This window comes from Chlorocebus sabaeus, chromosome 5, assembly GCF_047675955.1.
Source record: "Chlorocebus sabaeus isolate Y175 chromosome 5, mChlSab1.0.hap1, whole genome shotgun sequence".
In the NCBI taxonomy this organism is placed as follows: Eukaryota; Metazoa; Chordata; class Mammalia; order Primates; family Cercopithecidae; genus Chlorocebus; species Chlorocebus sabaeus.
The window spans coordinates 884,293-905,421 of NC_132908.1; the positions used below are offsets into that span (position 1 = coordinate 884,293).

The 21,129-nt window shown below is 54.1% G+C and overlaps 1 protein-coding gene across 2 annotated transcripts in view; it reads right to left on the bottom strand.

Moving 5' to 3' along the window:
* Positions 1-21,129, bottom strand: part of LMF1 (lipase maturation factor 1) — a 109,674-nt gene that overhangs the window by 40,379 nt on the left and 48,166 nt on the right. For both annotated transcript variants that reach the window (XM_007980844.3, XM_073014983.1), the window contains exon 4: positions 19,392-19,540. In XM_007980844.3, the coding sequence (XP_007979035.3) occupies positions 19,392-19,540 (149 nt within the window). The remainder of the gene's footprint in view (positions 1-19,391; positions 19,541-21,129) is intronic.

Sequence of the window (21,129 nt, forward strand, 5' to 3'; positions counted from 1 at the left end):
ACTTTCTTGCCCTCATGCAAGAGAGAACTGGCATGGGAGGTGGGCTGTGCCCGAGTGCTTCAGTTCAGCATGCAGACTTCCTTGCACAGCTGCACCAGGAGCTGTGTGCGTGGCAGGCGTCCTCTGTGTGGCAGGCGTCCTCTGTGTGGCGGGCGTCCTCTGCGTGGCGGGCGTCCTCTGCGTGGCGGGTGTCCTCTGTGTGGCGGGCGTCCTCTGTGTGGCGGGCATCCTCTGGAGGAGGGGCCTCGCCTCTGGGCCACTTCACGCCTCAGAACAGTGGTCTGAGCATCGAAGTGTGGTGGGCCGGGGTCTCCATGGCTCCTGACGAAGGGGACCCAGGGCCCCCGTGGCTTCACACTGAGGACAAAGCTCTGCCCTCAGACACGCAGCTGACTGGCTCATCGACACTGACTGGGCTCCAACTTGCAGAACAAGGGACCTGGGCCTGGACAAACGCCCCGGGCTCGCTTGCTGCCTGGAAGTGAATTCCCATGAGTTTGAGGGCAGCTGTTTGCTCCCCAAGCACCTGGAAAAGGCTGTCCCAAGCTGACAGTCGGGCCGCCACAGAGCCTAGGGGACCCACACTGTGAGCAGGGGCACTGACTTTCTGACCAATGCCAGCCGGGAGAGCCTGGGCTTCCAGAACCTAAGGCCTGTTCACAGAGGCTTGTCTGTCTGAAAACACTGGAAGTGCTCCTTCCCCTGGCTCTGGGTGCCGTTGAGGCCTTGGCTGCTGGGGCCCAGGGCAGCCCAGGCGGGGGCAGAGCCAAAGGGCGGCAGCTGGGGCCCAGAGCAGCCCAGGCGGGGGCAGAGCCGAGGGGTGGCAGCCAGGCCATGCAGGTGCCAAAGCTTGGGGCACAAGCTTTCAGGTCACCAGACACCAGGAAGACCCCAAGAATCACCACGCCTTAGCAGCTTAGCCAGGGGAAGGGAATTAAGAGGAGGGCAGTTCTCGCCATGGCGTGGCATCTCCGAAGCACAAGGTCTGCTGGAGACTCTCAGTTGCCTGTGTCTCTGACGGGATCGGTTTGCCTTCCGGAAGTTGCTGCTCTAGTCACTTACCACGTGAATTCCTCTTGCTGTGATCACGGTTTTAACCAGAAATCAGACAGAAGAGATTTTGGACTTACTGTATTTTTATTTTTGTTTTCTGGCAAACAACGTGCACTTCAATAGAAACTTTCGGCGCGAACCCAGAAAGGTGTGTGCATGGTAAGCACGGCGGCTGGTTCTCTCACTGCGAGATCACCTCAGCCGGACTGTGCGGTTGGGAAGAGGAATTACCAGTGCTCTTTTTAGCATAGTTTTATTTTGCACCCACAACCCAGGAGATCCTTTGAAGATTACAGGAGAGCATGTCCTGTGTGATCGTCCCGGGGGCTGCGCGGGGATCTGAGACACACTCGCCCTGGAGGCTGATGTGCTTCAGCTGCGAGGAGCACCCCGGCTCCCGCCCCAGCTCTGCCCACAGACGCTGGAGGTCAGAGTCACAAAGCGCTTTCGAGGACTCCGGCCTGGGTCTCAGCCTCACAGGGGGCTGCAGCTGGGGCCAGAGGTCAGGATGCCATGGACATCATTTTCTTTTTTTTTTTTTTTTTTTTTTTTGAGGCAGAGTCTTCACTCTGTCACCCAGGCTGGAGTGCAGTGGCACCATCTCGGCTCACTGCAAGCTCCGCTCCCGGGTTCGTGCCATTCTCCTGCCTCAGCCTCCCGAGTAGCTGGGACTACAGGCGCCCGCCACCGTGCCCGGCTAATTTTTTGTATTTTAGTAGAGACGGGGTTTCACCGTGTTAGCCAGGATGGTCTCGATCTCCTGACCTCGTGATCCGCCCGCCTCGGCCTCCCAAAGTGCAGGGATTACAGGCGTGAGCCACCGGTGCCCGGCGCCATGGACATCATTTTCTAAAAATTCCCACGATGCCTCTGTGCTGGAGTCAGAGGTCTGCCCCTTCCGGGTGGTGCATGTCGCCCTGAAGGCGATGGGCCTGAAAGAAGCCCCTTTTCCTCTGAGCTGCCCCCACACTGATGCAATAAAGCAATTAGGAGAATCGCTCTGGTTCTCTGGAGTGTGGCTGCCTAGGACCAGGGCAGGCCTGTCGCCCCCTCCATCCGCCTGATCCTGGCCTCACAGGGCTGCATGCCGGTACTGATTCCATTACGTTTAATGTGATTTCACCAGTGGCTCTGATGCCAGGCAGCAGCCTGTGGACTTCAAAGTCAGCTCTTCCCGGGTGCCGGCAGCGCCTTTCCACATTGGCCTTTCAGTGCTGCCCATGACCCACACTTCCTATGGGCTGCGGACCCTCTGGGACGCGCGGGGGTGAAGCACGCTCAGCGTAAAGAGCTTTGCAGACAGTCCTGGGCCTGTAGGAAAACAGCAGACATTAAAGCGCAAACCTGTTGAGCCCCTGGTACCTTCCTTCCGACCCCATGAGGCCTGGGGCGGCAGCACACACGTGGGAGGCACAGGCCCTGGACGCGGGAGACCTCCTGCCCTGGCCCATGAGGGTCGGAGTCTCCACTGCACGATGCCACACACTTGGGCCTGAATCCCACAAAAGGTGAGCAGGTCTGGGTGTAAAGAGAGACGTGGAGCTCAGCTCTGACGCGGGTCCCGAATCCTGGCTTTCCTTGAGAAAAGAAGTCACTGCACACGGCACTCCCCCTGCACCCTTTTTCAAGGCATTTGTCCATCTGATCTAAGTGGTCACATTGGCCTAAGGCTGCTGTAATATCCCAGGCAGCTCTTCACGGCGGCATCTCAGTTACTGGAGTTTCCACGGCACCTGCAATCATACAGCCTGGCTATAGCTCCCTGGCCTTTGCTCGATTCTGACCTAAAAATTGTTGACACTGTGGGCTTACATATTCCACATTTCAGTTGTTGCTTTTTCTTCTGGTGTTAATGAGGCCCAAGACAGTCTGCACATAAGGAGCATTAGAAGGCCCTACCTGTGGGTGCCGTAGCCAGGTGTGAGCCCTCCAGAGCCATGAGCCGCACAGGTGTGAGCCCCACAGAGCCGTGAGCTGCACACGTGTGAGTTTGGACATCATATTTTATTTCATTTTTTTGAGCTGGAGTCTCACTCTGTCGCCCAGGCTGGAGTGCAACGGCGCGATCTTGGCTCACTGCAACCTCCGTCTCCCAGGTTCAAGCAATTCTCCTGCCTCAGCCTCCCAAATAACTGGAATTACAGGTGCCCGCCACCATACCTGCTAATTTTTATGTGTGTGTGTTTTTTTAGTACAGACAAGACTGCACCATGTTGGCCAGGCTGGTCTCAAATTCCTGACCTCAGGTGATCTGCCTGTCTCAGCCTCCCAAAGTGCTGGGATATCAGGCGTGAGCCATGCACCCGGCCAGACCTCGTGTTTTAACTTGGCCAGTTTTTGGAATGATGAGTTCTCTGGCTTCTCTTTATCCTCCTGTGGGCCTGAGATGCCTCTGCCAGGCAACACTCACGCCAAAGTGGGCTCCAGCAGGAAGCGGGAGACAGTGGCAGTGGGCGTCTGCACACCTGCAGCCACAGCAGGACAGCCCATGCAGACGCCCCCTCCACACAGAAGCCAGGTGGGGAGTGAGGGGAGGGCTGGAGCGGGAAGGTACAGAAAACAGATTTCCAGCTTTTCAATTCTCCAGGGGTCAAACTAAAAATCAAGTGGTCTCCTCTTTAATATTGTCCAGGTCTGAGAATTCCAGCAACAAGGACCCCAACTCAATTCCCAGAACGTTCACAGCCGAGAGCTCTGCACCCCAACTCAATTCCCAGAACGTTCGCAGCCGAGAGCTCTGCACCCCAACTCAATTCCCAGAACGTTCGCAGCCGAGAGCTCTGCACCCCAACTCAATTCCCAGAACGTTCACAGCCGACAGCTCTGCACCCCAACTCAATTCCCAGAACGTTCACAGCCGAGAGCTCTGCACCCCAACTCAATTCCCAGAACGTTCGCAGCCGAGAGCTCTGCACCCCAACTCAATTCCCAGAACGTTTGCAGCCGAGAGCTCTGCACCCCAACTCAATTCCCAGAACATTCACAGCCGAGAGCTCTGCACCCCAACTCAATTCCCAGAACGTTTGCAGCCGACAGCTCTGCACCCCAACTCAATTCCCAGAACGTTCACAGCCGAGAGCTCTGCACCCCAACTCAATTCCCAGAACGTTCACAGCCGAGCTCTGCACCCCAACTCAATTCCCAGAACGTTCGCAGCCGACAGCTCTGCACCCCAACTCAATTCCCAGAACGTTTGCAGCCGAGAGCTCTGCACCCCAACTCAATTCCCAGAACGTTCACAGCCGAGAGCTCTGCACCCCAACTCAATTCCCAGAACGTTCACAGCCGACAGCTCTGCACCCCAACTCAATTCCCAGAACGTTCACAGCCGAGAGCTCTGCACCCCAACTCAATTCCCAGAACGTTCGCAGCCGAGAGCTCTGCACCCCAACTCAATTCCCAGAACGTTCGCAGCCGAGAGCTCTGCACCCCAACTCAATTCCCAGAACGTTCACAGCCGAGAGCTCTGCACCCCAACTCAATTCCCAGAACGTTCGCAGCCGACAGCTCTGCACCCCAACTCAATTCCCAGAACGTTCGCAGCCGACAGCTCTGCACCCCAACACAGCCCAGTTCATCAGCAGGAAGTGATCAAGGGTGGCTTTGGCTCCAGAGGGCCTCACGGAAAACCCACCCTCTGCCCTATGCAGGTGGCACAGAGGTGTTGGGACACAGAGGTGTCGGGACACAGAGGTGTCGGGACACAGAGCTACAGGCTCCACCAACAGGTGTCTGCTGCCTGCTGGCCACAGAGTATGCAGACCCACCCCAACCCCGAGATACAGATGCTCTGTCCTCACAAAACCAAGATGGGGAAAGAAGGGGGAAATTATTTTTTTATATAGCGTCATTAAAGGCCATCTGTTGCCCTAAACACTGTGACTTGACGGCAACGCCATTGATCACGTCCTGAGGGAAAGAGACCTTCACTTTGACATGACTGAAATAAACTCATGTAAAGCAGAAAACCCAGCCAAAACACGAGGGAAATGCTCCAGGCTCCAGGAGAAGCCGCCTGTGTGTGCAGCCCCGGTGGGATGCAGGCTGGAGACGGCCCTGAGTCCGAGTCAGGCGAGGCCATCTGGGTCCATGTGGCTTCTCGGTGCTGTCCCTGCAGCTTGAGGCAAGGAGGGTGGAGGGGTGCCGCCAGCCCTGCCTGTGTCTGTGAGGAAGCACGGTGACTCCATGATGGCTCCAGCCCGGCCCCAGGAAGCCATGGCCCGCACAACCTGAGGATCCACGAAGCCCAGCCAGGGCCGGCCCAGAACCGGGTGGAGAGCAGCGGGGGTGGGTGGGGGTGGTTCTTGTTCCAGCGCAGTCAGGTAGCAGCCGAACCACACATACAGCCAGCCTGGCCACCAGCACCTGGGCCCTGTTTGTTGCCCCAACCCGCCGACACCCTGTGGCAGTGGCAAGCTCGGCTATCCTGTGCATGGCACGGCCATGGGTTGGGGTGAGGATGCCCGCCACCTGCCGCTCTAGGGCCTGGGGGGAGCTCTGGGAGCCAGGCTTGCTCTGCCACACGCCTGGGGTGGGCAGCCCCGGGCCAGGGCAGCAGCTGGAGTGAGACGGAGCAAGGACAGTGAGTGCCAGGCTCTGCTCCACCCCCGCAGGCCGATGCGTCTGGCCTGGCAATTCTCCCTGACTTGTCAGCTTCCCGGCTCGGAGCCCTCACCTCACCTCATACTCCTGGATGTCAAGGGACACCAAGAAGCCATTGAGGGAACACATCGTCCCCCGCCTTGTTCGAGCCCACGAGAGGATGCAGCTTCCTGCAGCTGCGCCCTGGGGGTCGCCTGTCTCAGGCTCTGGCTCTGACTGGGCTGATTGTCTTTCCAGGGTTCAAAGCACACGGTTTTCATCTGGTGCTGAACCCAGGGAAGGCCGAGGACAGTCTGGCTCGGTGTGGTGACCTCTGCACTGCCCCCAGGGACGCCTGTCTCTGCTGCATGATGATGGCGGTGGCGGTGATGCTCCTCATCCTCCCCAGTGCTCCTGCTGGCTCCTCCTCTGAACCATGAGCTGACCATCGAGATACAGAACACTCCCATCGCTCCGAAAGTTCCCAACCCCGTCAGCCCCCACCTGAATCCCAAAGGCACCTCTCTGAGCGCGTCCCACACACCGTTTGCCTGTTCTGACCCTCCCACGAAGGGACTCGCTCGGGGCACACTCCTTGATGTCTCGCCAGCTCTGAGACCACCGCACGCTTTCCACATCTGCAGTTTCTTCCCCCTCATGCTGAGGAGCCACAGCTGTGTTGGGAATGTGGCCCCGTGTGTTATCCGCTCTCCTGCTGACGGGCTGTGGCCGTTTCCAGTCCTTACTCTTGCAGACAGTGCTGTTACAGCGTTTCGTTTCTCTGGGGTAACTGTTTATGAGTGGAAACACGGGGCTGCGGGATGGGAGCAGGTGAACTCTCTCCTAGCATGCTGGGGCCCGTACCTGCTCCCCGGCAAGGCGGCACGTCCCCCGCCTCTCACCCTGCTGCGAGGGGCTGAATGCCTGTGTCCCCCTCAGTTCACAGACTGCAGCCCTAACCCCCGTGATGGGACTGCTCAGGAGCTAATTCAGGTTAAATGTGGTCATAAGGGGAGGCCCTGATCCGACAGGGTTAGTGTCCCTGCAAGGCAAGGCCACGTGAGGACACGGAGAAAGGTGTTTTCACAAGCTACAAAGACATCCTGGCTGAAAACCAAATCATCTGGAAGAACCTCCGTCTTGGACTTGCAGCCCCAGCAACTGTGAAAATCAATCCCTGTGGCTGAAGGCCCCTGGCCCGTGGTATTTTCATGGCCGCCTAAGCATACGAACACGAGTGCCAGTGCTGACTTGCTAGCCTTTGTAATTTCAGCTGTTCTTGTGGGGAGGAAGGATCTCAGCGTAGATTTGCTCTGCATTTCCCTAATAGCCAATGCATCTGAGGGATTTTTCAAGTGTTATGATAGCCATTTGCATATTTCCTTTTGTGAAGTGCCTGCTAAAATCCTTTCCCTCTTTAAAAAATCAAATTATCTTTATCATTGAACTTTATGAATTCTTTCTGTATTCCAGATACAGGTTCTTTGTCAGGCATAACAGCATTGTGAATATTTTCTTCTGATCTGTGCCGTGCCATTTTCTCGACAGTGTCTTTTGAAGAAGAGAAGACTGTAATTTTGAGGAAGTCCAATGTATGTATTTTTTTTCTTTCTCTTTTAAGACAGGGTCTCACTATGTTGCCCAGTCTGGTCTTGAACTCCTGAGCTCAAGGGACACTCCCGCCTTGGCCTCCTGACATGCTGGGATTAGAGATGTGAGTCGCTGCGCCCGGCCATTTTCTTCTTTTATGGTTAATGTTTTCTGTGTCCTAAGAGACTTTTGCCTATCACAAGATTACAAAATATTCTATGTTACCTTCAAGCAGTGTTAATAGTTTTAGCTTTTATGTTTGCAATCCATCTCAAATTAACATTTGTGTGTGGTGATGGAGGGGGTTCACTTATCCCAGATGGATATCCAGGACCAACTGTTGCACAGGCTTCTTTCTCTCAGTTGAATTGACTTGGTGGCTTGTCCAAAAATCATTTGATCCTGACTTTGGTGTAGGACTGTTTCTTCGTTCTCTGTTTTACGGATGCAGCTATCTGTCCTCACGCCTTGTGATGGTTACCACTGAGTGTCAACTTGATTGGGTTGAAGGATGCAAAGTACTGATCCTGGGTGTGTCTGTGAGGGTGTGGCCAAAGGAGACTGACACTTGGGTCAGGGGGCCGGGGAAGGCAGACCCAAGCTTAATCTGGTGGGCACCATCTCATCAGCTGCCAGTGAATATCGAGCAGGCGGGAAAAGGTGAAGAGATGAGACGGGCCTTCCCTCCTGGCCTGCATCGTTCTTCTGTCCTGGACACCTCCTGCCCTCGAACATCGGACTCCAAGTTCTTCCGCTCTGAGACTTGGGACTGGCTCTCCTTGCTCCTCAGCCTGCAGGCAGCCTATTATGGGGCCTTGTGATTGTGAGAGTTAATACTCAATAAACTCCCCTTTATATATATATTCATCCTATTAGTTCTGTCCCTCGAGGGAACCCTAACAACGTCTGTGTCACACTGTCTCCATTATTATCATTTTTCAGTAAATCTTGGAATCAAGTAGTATGACTCCTGCATCTTTATTCTTCTTCAAAATTGTTTTGGCTATTTAGGTCCTTGGTATTTCCATATACATCTAAGAGTCAGTTTACCTATTTCTGGAAAAAACAATCCTTCTGGGATTGTCTGGGATGTCATGGAATCTATAGCTCAAATTGGCGACGACGGACAGTTTAACAATATGAAGACTGATTCATGAACATGGTATACCTCTCCATTTACTGAAGTGTTCCTTACTTTCAGCAATGTGTGGTATCCTTTTGAGGCATACAGGCTGCATTTCTTTTGTTAAAATTTCCTCTTTTATGGTTCTGAATGTTATTATAAATGCTATACTTAACGTTTTCATTTTGACATTTTCTCTTAGCATATAGAAATACAACTGACTTGCTGGGCACAGTGGCTCACGCCTGTCATCCCAGCACTTGGGAGGCCGAGGTGGGTGGATCACGAGGTCCAGGCCAACATGGTAAAATCCCGTCTCTACTAAAAAAATACAAAAAATTAGCTGGGTGTGGTGGCGGGCACCTGTAGTCTCAGCTACTTGGGAGGCTGAGGCAGGAGAATCACTTGAACCTGGGAGGTGGGGGTTTCAGTGAGCTGAGATTGCACCACTGCACTCCAGCCTGGGTGACAAGGCGAGACTCTCCCTCAAAAAAAAAAAAAAAAAAAAAAAGAAATACAACTGACTTTTGTGCGGTGGCCCTGAGGCCTGCAGCTGACGTCCAGCTCAGGCGGGCACAGAAGCTGTGGCTTTTCCTTCCCTTCTGCTTGGCACCCTCACCTGGAGGGCCATGGGGCTCCCCCTGAGATGGCTCTGAGGAATCCAGTGGTCAGGGCGTCTGAAACCCCCCAGGCCACAGAACCATAGGTGCTGGTTTCTGAGTGAATCTGCCAAGCTGACGGTGTGGCGCTGGTTCTGACCCAGGTGCACAAGCCGGGGAAGGGTGTGCCTGCCTTCCTAGCTGGCTCTGTCCACAGGGCAGTTCCTCATCAACAGGTGGATACTCTGCTGCTATCGCTCTTTCTTATCAACTCACCCTCTGCTTTCCACCAAAGGAACATTAATCACACCGATGTAAGAGTCTATCAAGTAATTACACCTTTTAGTGCACTGATAATTTCTTCTCCAGCTGGCACTAACAGTCAATCAAAATGCCATAAAAGGTGCTTCCGATGAGCCGATGAATCCCTGCATCCACCAGGCATTGTGGGAGCTGTTCAACTCTTGGCACCAGGAGCTTTGCACACAACCGCCTGGCGGCTCCTCTGTGGGGCTGGCTCCTCTCCCTGGAGCTCTGCTTCTCCCCCAGGGCTTCGGCCTGACACTGCCGTGCACAGAGTCCTTTGAAATGCCGCATACGCTTCTGTGTATATTCAAGTCAGCAGAGGGTGGAACCTAAAACTAAGTCCCGGACGGATCAGGACCCACAGCCTGTGAGAGTATCTGTACTCTGGCTGGAGACAACGAAGAATTTCAATGTACCGTGAAAAGGAGCCATGGAAACATTTCTAGTCTTTCTAATTAAATGGAAAAATAAACCCGGAGTCAGCATCCCACTTTCCTGTGGGATCTGGACGCTGGCTGCAGCTATGCCCTCCTCCAACAAGCCATGGCCAACTGTCTGCAGCCACTCACCCACCCCTCAGCCAGGACCTGGCCTGACACCATTTCCAGAAGGCTCTGCAGCCACTCACCCACCCCTCAGCCAGGACCCGGCCTGACACCATTTCCAGAAGGCTCTGCAGCCACTCACCCACCCCTCAGCCAGGACCTGGCCCGACCTAAACACCCAAGACTCCCCACAGCCCCAGAAAACCAACCTGTCCGGGATGCCCTGGTACCCACCATCCACAGGTGTGCAGTGACGTCACGGACGGGTGTCCACCACCCCTGTGAGGCTGGGGCAGAACACCTGGGTTGAAGCTGGCATGCCGAAGAGGGCAGGGAGGGAAGCGGGAGCCTCCCTGCCCGGGACAACCCTCCGGATACCTTGTCCTGGGGGGTGAGAGGGGCCCTGGTGCTGAGGACCCTCTCTGCGGGTCTGCTGCTCGTACAGCTGAGCCTGCGGTGACCCCTCCCAACCCCGGCAAGTGCTCATCATGAGAGGCCATGTAACCCTCCCAGAAAAGGAATAAAGGGAATCAGGTGCTTGCGTACCACCAGGGAGCCCCATTTTCCTCAAGAAACGGCCAGTCCACTCCATGCACAGCTGACGTTTCTTCAGCACTGGTGAAGGGCTGGTGCCGGTGAGACACAAGGTATGAGGGTGAGGGGGGCAGAAAAGGAGGGCGTTGGGGACGATGGGAGCTGCAGGGGGATGGAGCTCTGAGCTGAATGAGACAAAAAGAAAAGCTATGCCCAGACATGGGCATCATGGTGCAGGGAACACATGGTGAGGAATGGGCCCAGACAGCCCCTCACAGTGCACCAAACCACACTACTCACTACACCAAGCTACGCTACACAGAACCACGCTACACACTACACTGAACCACACTGCACGCTACACTGAGTCACGCTACACCGAACCACACTACACACTACACTGAACCACACTACACACTACACCGAACCACACTACACGCTACACTGAACCACACTACACGCTACACTGAACCATACTACATACTACACTGAACCACACTACACGCTACACTGAACCACACTGCACTGAACCACACTACACGCTACACTGAACCACACTACACACTACACTGAACCACACTACATGCTACACTGAACCACACTGCACGCTACACTGAACCACACTACATGCTACACTGAACCACACTGCACGCTACACTGAACCACACTACACACTACACTGAACCACACTGCACGCTACACTGAACCACACTGCACACTACACCGAACCACACTACACGCTACACTGAACCACACTACACGCTACACTGAGTCACGCTACACCGAACCACACTACACACTACACTGAACCACACTACACACTACACCGAACCACACTACACGCTACACTGAACCACACTACACGCTACACTGAACCATACTACATACTACACTGAACCACACTGCACGCTACACTGAGTCACGCTACACCGAACCACACTACACACTACACTGAACCACACTACACACTACACCGAACCACACTACACGCTACACTGAACCACACTACACGCTACACTGAACCATACTACATACTACACTGAACCACACTACACGCTACACTGAACCACACTGCACTGAACCACACTACACGCTACACTGAACCACACTACACACTACACTGAACCACACTACATGCTACACTGAACCACACTGCACGCTACACTGAACCACACTACATGCTACACTGAACCACACTGCACGCTACACTGAACCACACTACACACTACACTGAACCACACTGCACGCTACACTGAACCACACTGCACACTACACCGAACCACACTACACGCTACACTGAACCACACTACACGCTACACTGAGTCACGCTACACCGAACCACACTACACACTACACTGAACCACACTACACACTACACCGAACCACACTACACGCTACACTGAACCACACTACACGCTACACCGAACCATACTACATGCTACACTGAACCACACTACACGCTACACTGAACCACACTACATGCTACACTGAACCACACTGCACGCTACACTGAACCACACTGCACACTACACCGAACCACACTACACGCTACACTGAACCACACTACACGCTACACTGAGTCACGCTACACCGAACCACACTACACACTACACTGAACCACACTACACACTACACCGAACCACACTACACGCTACACTGAACCACACTACACGCTACACCGAACCATACTACATGCTACACTGAACCACACTACACGCTACACTGAACCACACTACATGCTACACTGAACCACACTGCACGCTACACTGAACCACACTGCACACTACACCGAACCACACTACACGCTACACTGAACCACACTACACGCTACACTGAGTCACGCTACACCGAACCACACTACACACTACACTGAACCACACTACACACTACACCGAACCACACTACACGCTACACTGAACCACACTACACGCTACACTGAGTCACGCTACACCAAACCACACTACACACTACACCGAACCACACTGCACTGAACCACACTGCACACTACACCGAACCACGCTACACACTACACTGAACCACACTACACGCTACACCGAACCACACTGCACTGAACCACACTGCACACTACACCGAACCACACTGCACTGAACCACACTACACACTACACTGAACCACACTACACACTACACTGAACCACACTGCACACTACACCGAACCACGCTACACACTACACTGAACCACACTACACGCTACACCGAACCACACTGCACTGAACCACACTGCACACTACACCGAACCACACTGCACTGAACCACACTACACACTACACTGAACCACACTACACACTACACTGAACCACACTGCACACTACACCGAACCACGCTACACACTACACTGAACCACACTACACGCTACACCGAACCACACTGCACTGAACCACACTGCACACTACACCGAACCACACTGCACTGAACCACACTGCACACTACACCGAACCACACTGCACTGAACCACACTGCACACTACACCGAACCACACTGCACTGAACCACACTACACACTACACTGAACCACACTGCACACTACACTGAGTCACGCTACACACTACACTGAACCACACTGCACACTACACTGAGTCACGCTACACACTACACTGAACCACACTGCACACTACACTGAACCACACTGCACACTACACTGAGTCACGCTACACACTACACTGAACCACACTGCACACTACACTGAGTCACGCTACACACTACACTGAACCACACTGCACACTACACCGAACCACACTACACGCTACACTGAACCACACTACACGCTACACTGAGTCACGCTACACCAAACCACACTACACACTACACCGAACCACACTGCACTGAACCACACTGCACACTACACCGAACCACGCTACACACTACACTGAACCACACTACACGCTACACCGAACCACACTGCACTGAACCACACTGCACACTACACCGAACCACACTGCACTGAACCACACTACACACTACACTGAACCACACTACACACTACACTGAACCACACTGCACACTACACCGAACCACGCTACACACTACACTGAACCACACTACACGCTACACCGAACCACACTGCACTGAACCACACTGCACACTACACCGAACCACACTGCACTGAACCACACTACACACTACACTGAACCACACTACACACTACACTGAACCACACTGCACACTACACCGAACCACGCTACACACTACACTGAACCACACTACACGCTACACCGAACCACACTGCACTGAACCACACTGCACACTACACCGAACCACACTGCACTGAACCACACTGCACACTACACCGAACCACACTGCACTGAACCACACTGCACACTACACCGAACCACACTGCACTGAACCACACTACACACTACACTGAACCACACTGCACACTACACTGAGTCACGCTACACACTACACTGAACCACACTGCACACTACACTGAGTCACGCTACACACTACACTGAACCACACTGCACACTACACTGAACCACACTGCACACTACACTGAGTCACGCTACACACTACACTGAACCACACTGCACACTACACTGAGTCACGCTACACACTACACTGAACCACACTGCACACTACACCGAACCACACTACACGCTACACTGAACCACACTACACGCTACACTGAGTCACGCTACACCAAACCACACTACACACTACACCGAACCACACTGCACTGAACCACACTGCACACTACACCGAACCACGCTACACACTACACTGAACCACACTACACGCTACACCGAACCACACTGCACTGAACCACACTGCACACTACACCGAACCACACTGCACTGAACCACACTACACACTACACTGAACCACACTACACACTACACTGAACCACACTACACGCTACACCGAACCACACTGCACTGAACCACACTGCACACTACACCGAACCACACTGCACTGAACCACACTGCACACTACACCGAACCACACTGCACTGAACCACACTACACACTACACTGAACCACACTGCACACTACACTGAGTCACGCTACACACTACACTGAACCACACTGCACACTACACTGAGTCACGCTACACACTACACTGAACCACACTGCACACTACACTGAACCACACTGCACACTACACTGAGTCACGCTACACACTACACTGAACCACACTGCACACTACACTGAGTCACGCTACACACTACACTGAACCACACTGCACACTACACCGAACCACACTACACGCTACACTGAGTCACGCTACACCGAACCATGCTACACACTACACTGAACCACACTGCACACTACACTGAGTCACGCTACACACTACACTGAACCACACTGCACACTACACCGAACCACACTACACGCTACACTGAGTCACGCTACACCGAACCATGCTACACACTACACTGAACCACACTGCACACTACACTGAGTCACGCTACACACTACACTGAACCACACTGCACACTACACTGAACCACACTGCACACTACACTGAGTCACGCTACACACTACACTGAACCACACTGTGCACTACACTGAGTCACGCGACATCGAACCACGCTACACACTACACAGAACCACGCTACACACTATACTGAACCACACTGCACACTACACTGAGTCACGCTACACCGAACCACGCTACACACTACACAGAACCACGCTACACACTACACTGAACCACACTGCACACTACACTGAGTCACGCTACACCGAACCACGCTACACACTACACAGAACCACGCTACACACTACACTGAACCACACTGCACACTACACTGAACCACACTGCACTGAACCACACTACACACTACACTGAACCACACTGCACACTACACTGAGTCACGCTACACACTACACTGAACCACACTGCACACTACACTGAACCACACTGCACACTACACTGAGTCACGCTACACACTACACTGAACCACACTGCACACTACACCGAACCACACTACACGCTACACTGAGTCACGCTACACCGAACCATGCTACACACTACACTGAACCACACTGCACACTACACTGAGTCACGCTACACACTACACTGAACCACACTGCACACTACACTGAACCACACTGCACACTACACTGAGTCACGCTACACACTACACTGAACCACACTGCACACTACACCGAACCACACTACACGCTACACTGAGTCACGCTACACCGAACCATGCTACACACTACACTGAACCACACTGCACACTACACTGAGTCACGCTACACACTACACTGAACCACACTGCACACTACACTGAACCACACTGCACACTACACTGAGTCACGCTACACACTACACTGAACCACACTGTGCACTACACTGAGTCACGCGACATCGAACCACGCTACACACTACACAGAACCACGCTACACACTATACTGAACCACACTGCACACTACACTGAGTCACGCTACACCGAACCACGCTACACACTACACAGAACCACGCTACACACTACACTGAACCACACTGCACACTACACTGAGTCACGCTACACCGAACCACGCTACACACTACACAGAACCACGCTACACACTACACTGAACCACACTGCACACTACACTGAGTCACGCTACACCGAACCACGCTACACACTACACAGAACCATGCTACACACTACACTGAACCACACTGCACACTACACTGAGTCACGCTACACCGAACCACGCTACACACTACACAGAACCACGCTACACACTACACTGAACCACACTACACACTACACTGAGTCACGCTACACTGAACCACGCTACACACTACACAGAACCACGCTACACACTACACTGAACCACACTGCACACTACACTGAGTCACGCTACACCGAACCACGCTACACACTACACAGAACCACGCTACACACTACACTGAACCACACTACACACTACACTGAGTCACGCTACAGTGAACCACACTACACACTACACTGAACCACACTACACACTACACTGAACCACACTGCACGCTACACTGAACCACACTACACCGAACCACGCTACACACTACACTGAACCACACTACATGCTACACTGAGTCATGCTACACCGAACCACGCTACACACTACACTGAACCACACTACACACTACACTGAACCACACTACACACTACACTGAGTCACTCTACACCGAACCACGCTACACACTACACTGAACCACACTACACTGAACCACACTACACACTACACTGAGTCACGCTACACCGAACCATGCTACACACTACACAGAACCACACTACACTGAACCACACTACACACTACACTGAGTCACACTACACACTACACTGAACCACACTACACACTACACTGAGTCACGCTACACTGAACCACGCTACACACTACACTGAACCACACTACACACTACACTGAACCACACTGCACACTACACTGAACCACACTACACCGAACCACGCTACACACTACACTGAACCACACTACATGCTACACTGAACCACACTACACACTACACTGAACCATACTACACGCTACACTGAGTCACACTACACCGAACCACGCTACACACTACACTGAACCACACTACACACTACACTGAGTCACGCTACACCGAACCACGCTACACACTACACTGAACCACACTACATGCTACACTGAGTCACGCTACACCGAACCACGCTACAGACTACACTGAACCACACTACACTGAACCACACTACACTGAGTCACACTACACCGAACCACGCTACACACTACACTGAACCACACTACACGCTACACTGAACCACACTACACTGAACCACACTACACACTACACTGAGTCACACTACACCGAACTACGCTACACACTACACTGAACCACGCTACACACTACACTGAACCACACTACACACTACACTGAACCACACTACTCACTACACCAAGCTACACTACACAGAACCACGCTACACACTACACTGAAACACACTACACGCTACACTGAGTCACGCTACACCGAACCACGCTACACACTACACTGAACCACACTACACTGAGTCACACTACACCGAACCACGCTACACACTACACTGAACCACACTACACTGAACCACACTACACACTACACTGAGTCACGCTACACCGAACCACGCTACACACTACACTGAACCACACTACACTACACTGAGTCACACTACACTGAACCACGCTACACACTACACTGAACCACACTACACCGAACCACACTACACCGAACCACGCTACACAGTACACTGAACCACACTACATGCTACACTGAACCACACTACACTAAACCACACTACACACTACCCTGAACCACACTACCCGCTACCCCGAACCACACTACCCGCTACCCCGAACCACACTACACACTACCCCGAACCACACTACCCGCTACCCCGAACCACACTACACACTGCACTGAACCACACTACACACTACACTGAACCACACTACCTGCTACCCCAAACCACACTACACACTACACTGAACCACACTACCTGTTACACCAAGCTACGCTACACAGAACCATGCTACATGCTATAGCAAGCCACACTACACACTACAGTGAACCACACTACACGCTACACCAAACCATACTACACAAAACCACACTACACGCTACACCAAACCACACTACACGCTACACCGAACCACACTACACTGAACCACACTACCCGCTACACCAAGCACACTACACAGAACCACGCTACACGCTATAGTAAGCCACGCTACACACTACACTGAACCACACTACACGCTACACTGAACCACACTTCATGCTACAGTGAACCATGTTACATGATACCACAAGCCACGTGAGGTCGTGGCTTCCTGAGTCCGTGGCTGGTGCTGTGTCGAGATTGGGTGTCCGAAGTGTCTGAAGCTGCCCCGGGGGACAGGGTGAAAGGGGCTGCCCAGCATTCGGGCCCCCTACCCGAATGACCTGAAGCTGAACACAGGCACAGCAGTCACGCCTCAAGGCCAGGGAGAGAAGAGGAACATTCCGGACTAAAGGAGTGGCCGAGATGGCGGCACGCTCTGGCCGTGGCCCTGGCATGAGCACGTGCTGTCGGGTGGGGTGGGGACAAGTTCCTTGGGGCTTTGCCCAACTCTTCTGTAAGTCTTCAGCGGATCCTCCACGAAACACTTAAGCGAACAGATGCTCAGAGAGCGTATCTGTATGACGTGGTTTCCAACATAAAAACATGAAGATTTTATCATTCCAGCACAAAATTAAAATCTTACTAACAAAGCATGTGAAGTGGAAGAGACAGTGAGAGCTGCATAGCTCTGGTCAGTGCAGCAGACGTCAAAAGGGCCACGTCACTCCTGATTTTAAAGTGCAAATCATGTCTTTGTGAACTCAGAGGTCACATTACTGAAGCTGAACACAGGGCTGGCATGTGTCCTCACCGTGTGCAGGGCAGACGCAGATGGGCAGCCCCTGGCTGGGCAGGAAGCACACACAGACCGCCACCCCCACGCCGGGGCCCGGCAGGGAACCCGCCACCCCCACGCCGGGGCCCCGCAGGGAACCCGCCACCCCCACGCCGGGGCTCGGCAGGGAACCCGGACAGTCTGACAGTCCTAACAGACGCCAAAGCCCAGCAGGCCAGGCACCCGGGAAGGACGCAGTTGAGAGACGGGTCACATGCACGGAGGCCGCGCTTTCCCTGAGCATCAGGACGGCGGGTCTCATGCCTCCTTCACCCTCGAATATGTCTGCCGACACGCCCACCATGGCCTGAGACTCTCTCATTTAAAAACAAGCTCTGAAATATTTCGGACACTCCAGCAAGCCCAGGAGGGCTGGTGGAGGGGGAAGCAGGGTGCCCAGTGCTCCTCTCTGAGTCTCCTGAAATGGACTCAGAGGTGTGGTTCTTTCCCAGAAACGGTGACCATGAACACGCCTGCGAAAAGCCAGCCGCGCCCCCAGCGTTCAAACACAGGCCCCTGAAGGGGCAGAAGAGCGGCTGTTGGCCAGGCCATGCCGACGGGAGGACAGAGGGCGGCGGGGGAGGAGGGAAACAGGCTCACCTCTCCTAGAAGCCGCACAGGTTAAAGAGCCACCGTTATTCCCCAAACACCACACAGAAGAGCTCCACTTACTGCTCCAAGCATGATCCTGAAGATCAGCCACCGGAAGCCCCACAGGACAATCCGGGATGTGGGGGTGTGCTGGGGCAGCCTCGACAGCGTCCACAGCGGGCACAGGAAGATCCCCAGGAACCCTGTTTCCAGAAGCTGGGACTCCCATCCTAAAACGACAATGAGACATACCAAGGGTGAGTTAATGGAAGCCACACATTTCACAAAGAAATCATTTCAGAAACTCAGTTTAGTGGAAACGGTCCTTAAAATAGGGCTGACCTTGCTACGAAGAGGCACCAACCCCCACGTATGAGTCTCAGCACCGACATGCAAGGTCAGGTCTGCAGGAGTGGGAGCTCTGGTGTGGGACCCGGGGCCCAGGTCAGGGCTTCCCATGACCTCGGCACCCTTTGCCCTGGAGGGAAAGGCCCGGCTCTGAGGGCCGCCACCTGCCACCCCGCAGGACGCTGCACAGACCTGACATCTGAGAATGCGCCCAGCACACGTGCTGCCAGCGGATGTCTGGGGGAAGCCTTTGCCCTCCCGTAGGTTTGCATGAAAACAGCTTTCACCTTCTCCCCAGCCCGGAAGCAGCACTGGGGCCGCAGCCCGGCCTCTGTGTGAGGCAGTGTCTCCCTCTGGCCCTGTCCTTCCCAAGCGGGCATGGAAGCCAGGCAAAGATGCAGAGGCAGGTCATGGTTGGTCCACATGGAACCAACACTGGTCAGTCCCTCACGGGCCCAGGATAAGGCAGCAGCTCTGCCGCTGGATGTGGGGGACATGTAGGGGCCCAACAGATCCTTCCCACTGGAAACTCGGCATAAGAATGCAGATGCGGGTCACCATCCCAGTGCTGTTCTCAGAGGTGAAGCCACCATGAATGTGGCTGCTGGAAACTGCCCACAGCTCACGTCTGTCCATGGCCGGTCACATCCCAGGGGCCCGGAGACCCCACAGGCCAGGCTCCCTCCTGGGCTCTGAGGATGCCGGATGGGACAGAGGCCACCCACCGCCCAGCATGACAACGATCACACGACTCACACCGCCACAGCATCTACGCGCCAGAGTGGAGGGGAGAGTGCAGGGGGGACGCGGGCGGAGGCTTGTGGGGGCAGCGTCTACGTACCACAGAGGATGGGAGAGTGCAGAGGGGAAGCGGATGGAGGCTTATGGGGGCAGCGTCTACGCACCACAGAGGATGGGAGAGTGCAGGGGGGACGCGGATGGAGGCTTATGGGGGCAGCGTCTACGCACCACAGAGGATGGGAGAGTGCAGGGGGGACGCGGATGGAGGCTTATGGGGGCAGCATCTACGCACCACAGAGGATGGGAGAGTGCAGGGGGGACGCGGATGGAGGCTTATGGGGGCAGCGTCTACGCACCACAGAGGATGGGAGAGTGCAGGGGGGACGCGGATGGAGGCTTATGGGGGCAGCGTCTACCCACCACAGAGGATGGGAGAGTGCGGAGGGGAAGCGGATGGAGGCTCATGGGGAGCACCACTGGTGCAACTCGTCTGTATCTGAGATATTATGGTGAAGTCAAAACCCTGTGAAGAAGCTGCTACAGCAGCACTGGATTGTAACCCAAAGTACAAAATAAACGCCTGCAAGTCCACACTGATGTGCGCCCATTACTGAATAAACAGATGGGTGTGCATGGAGGCAGCGCGGCCCTGGTCTCTGAATGGACAGACGGTCGGTCCTTATGCTGCCCCGGCTTGTGGAGGGCACAGGCTGCCAAGCTGACGCCTGCT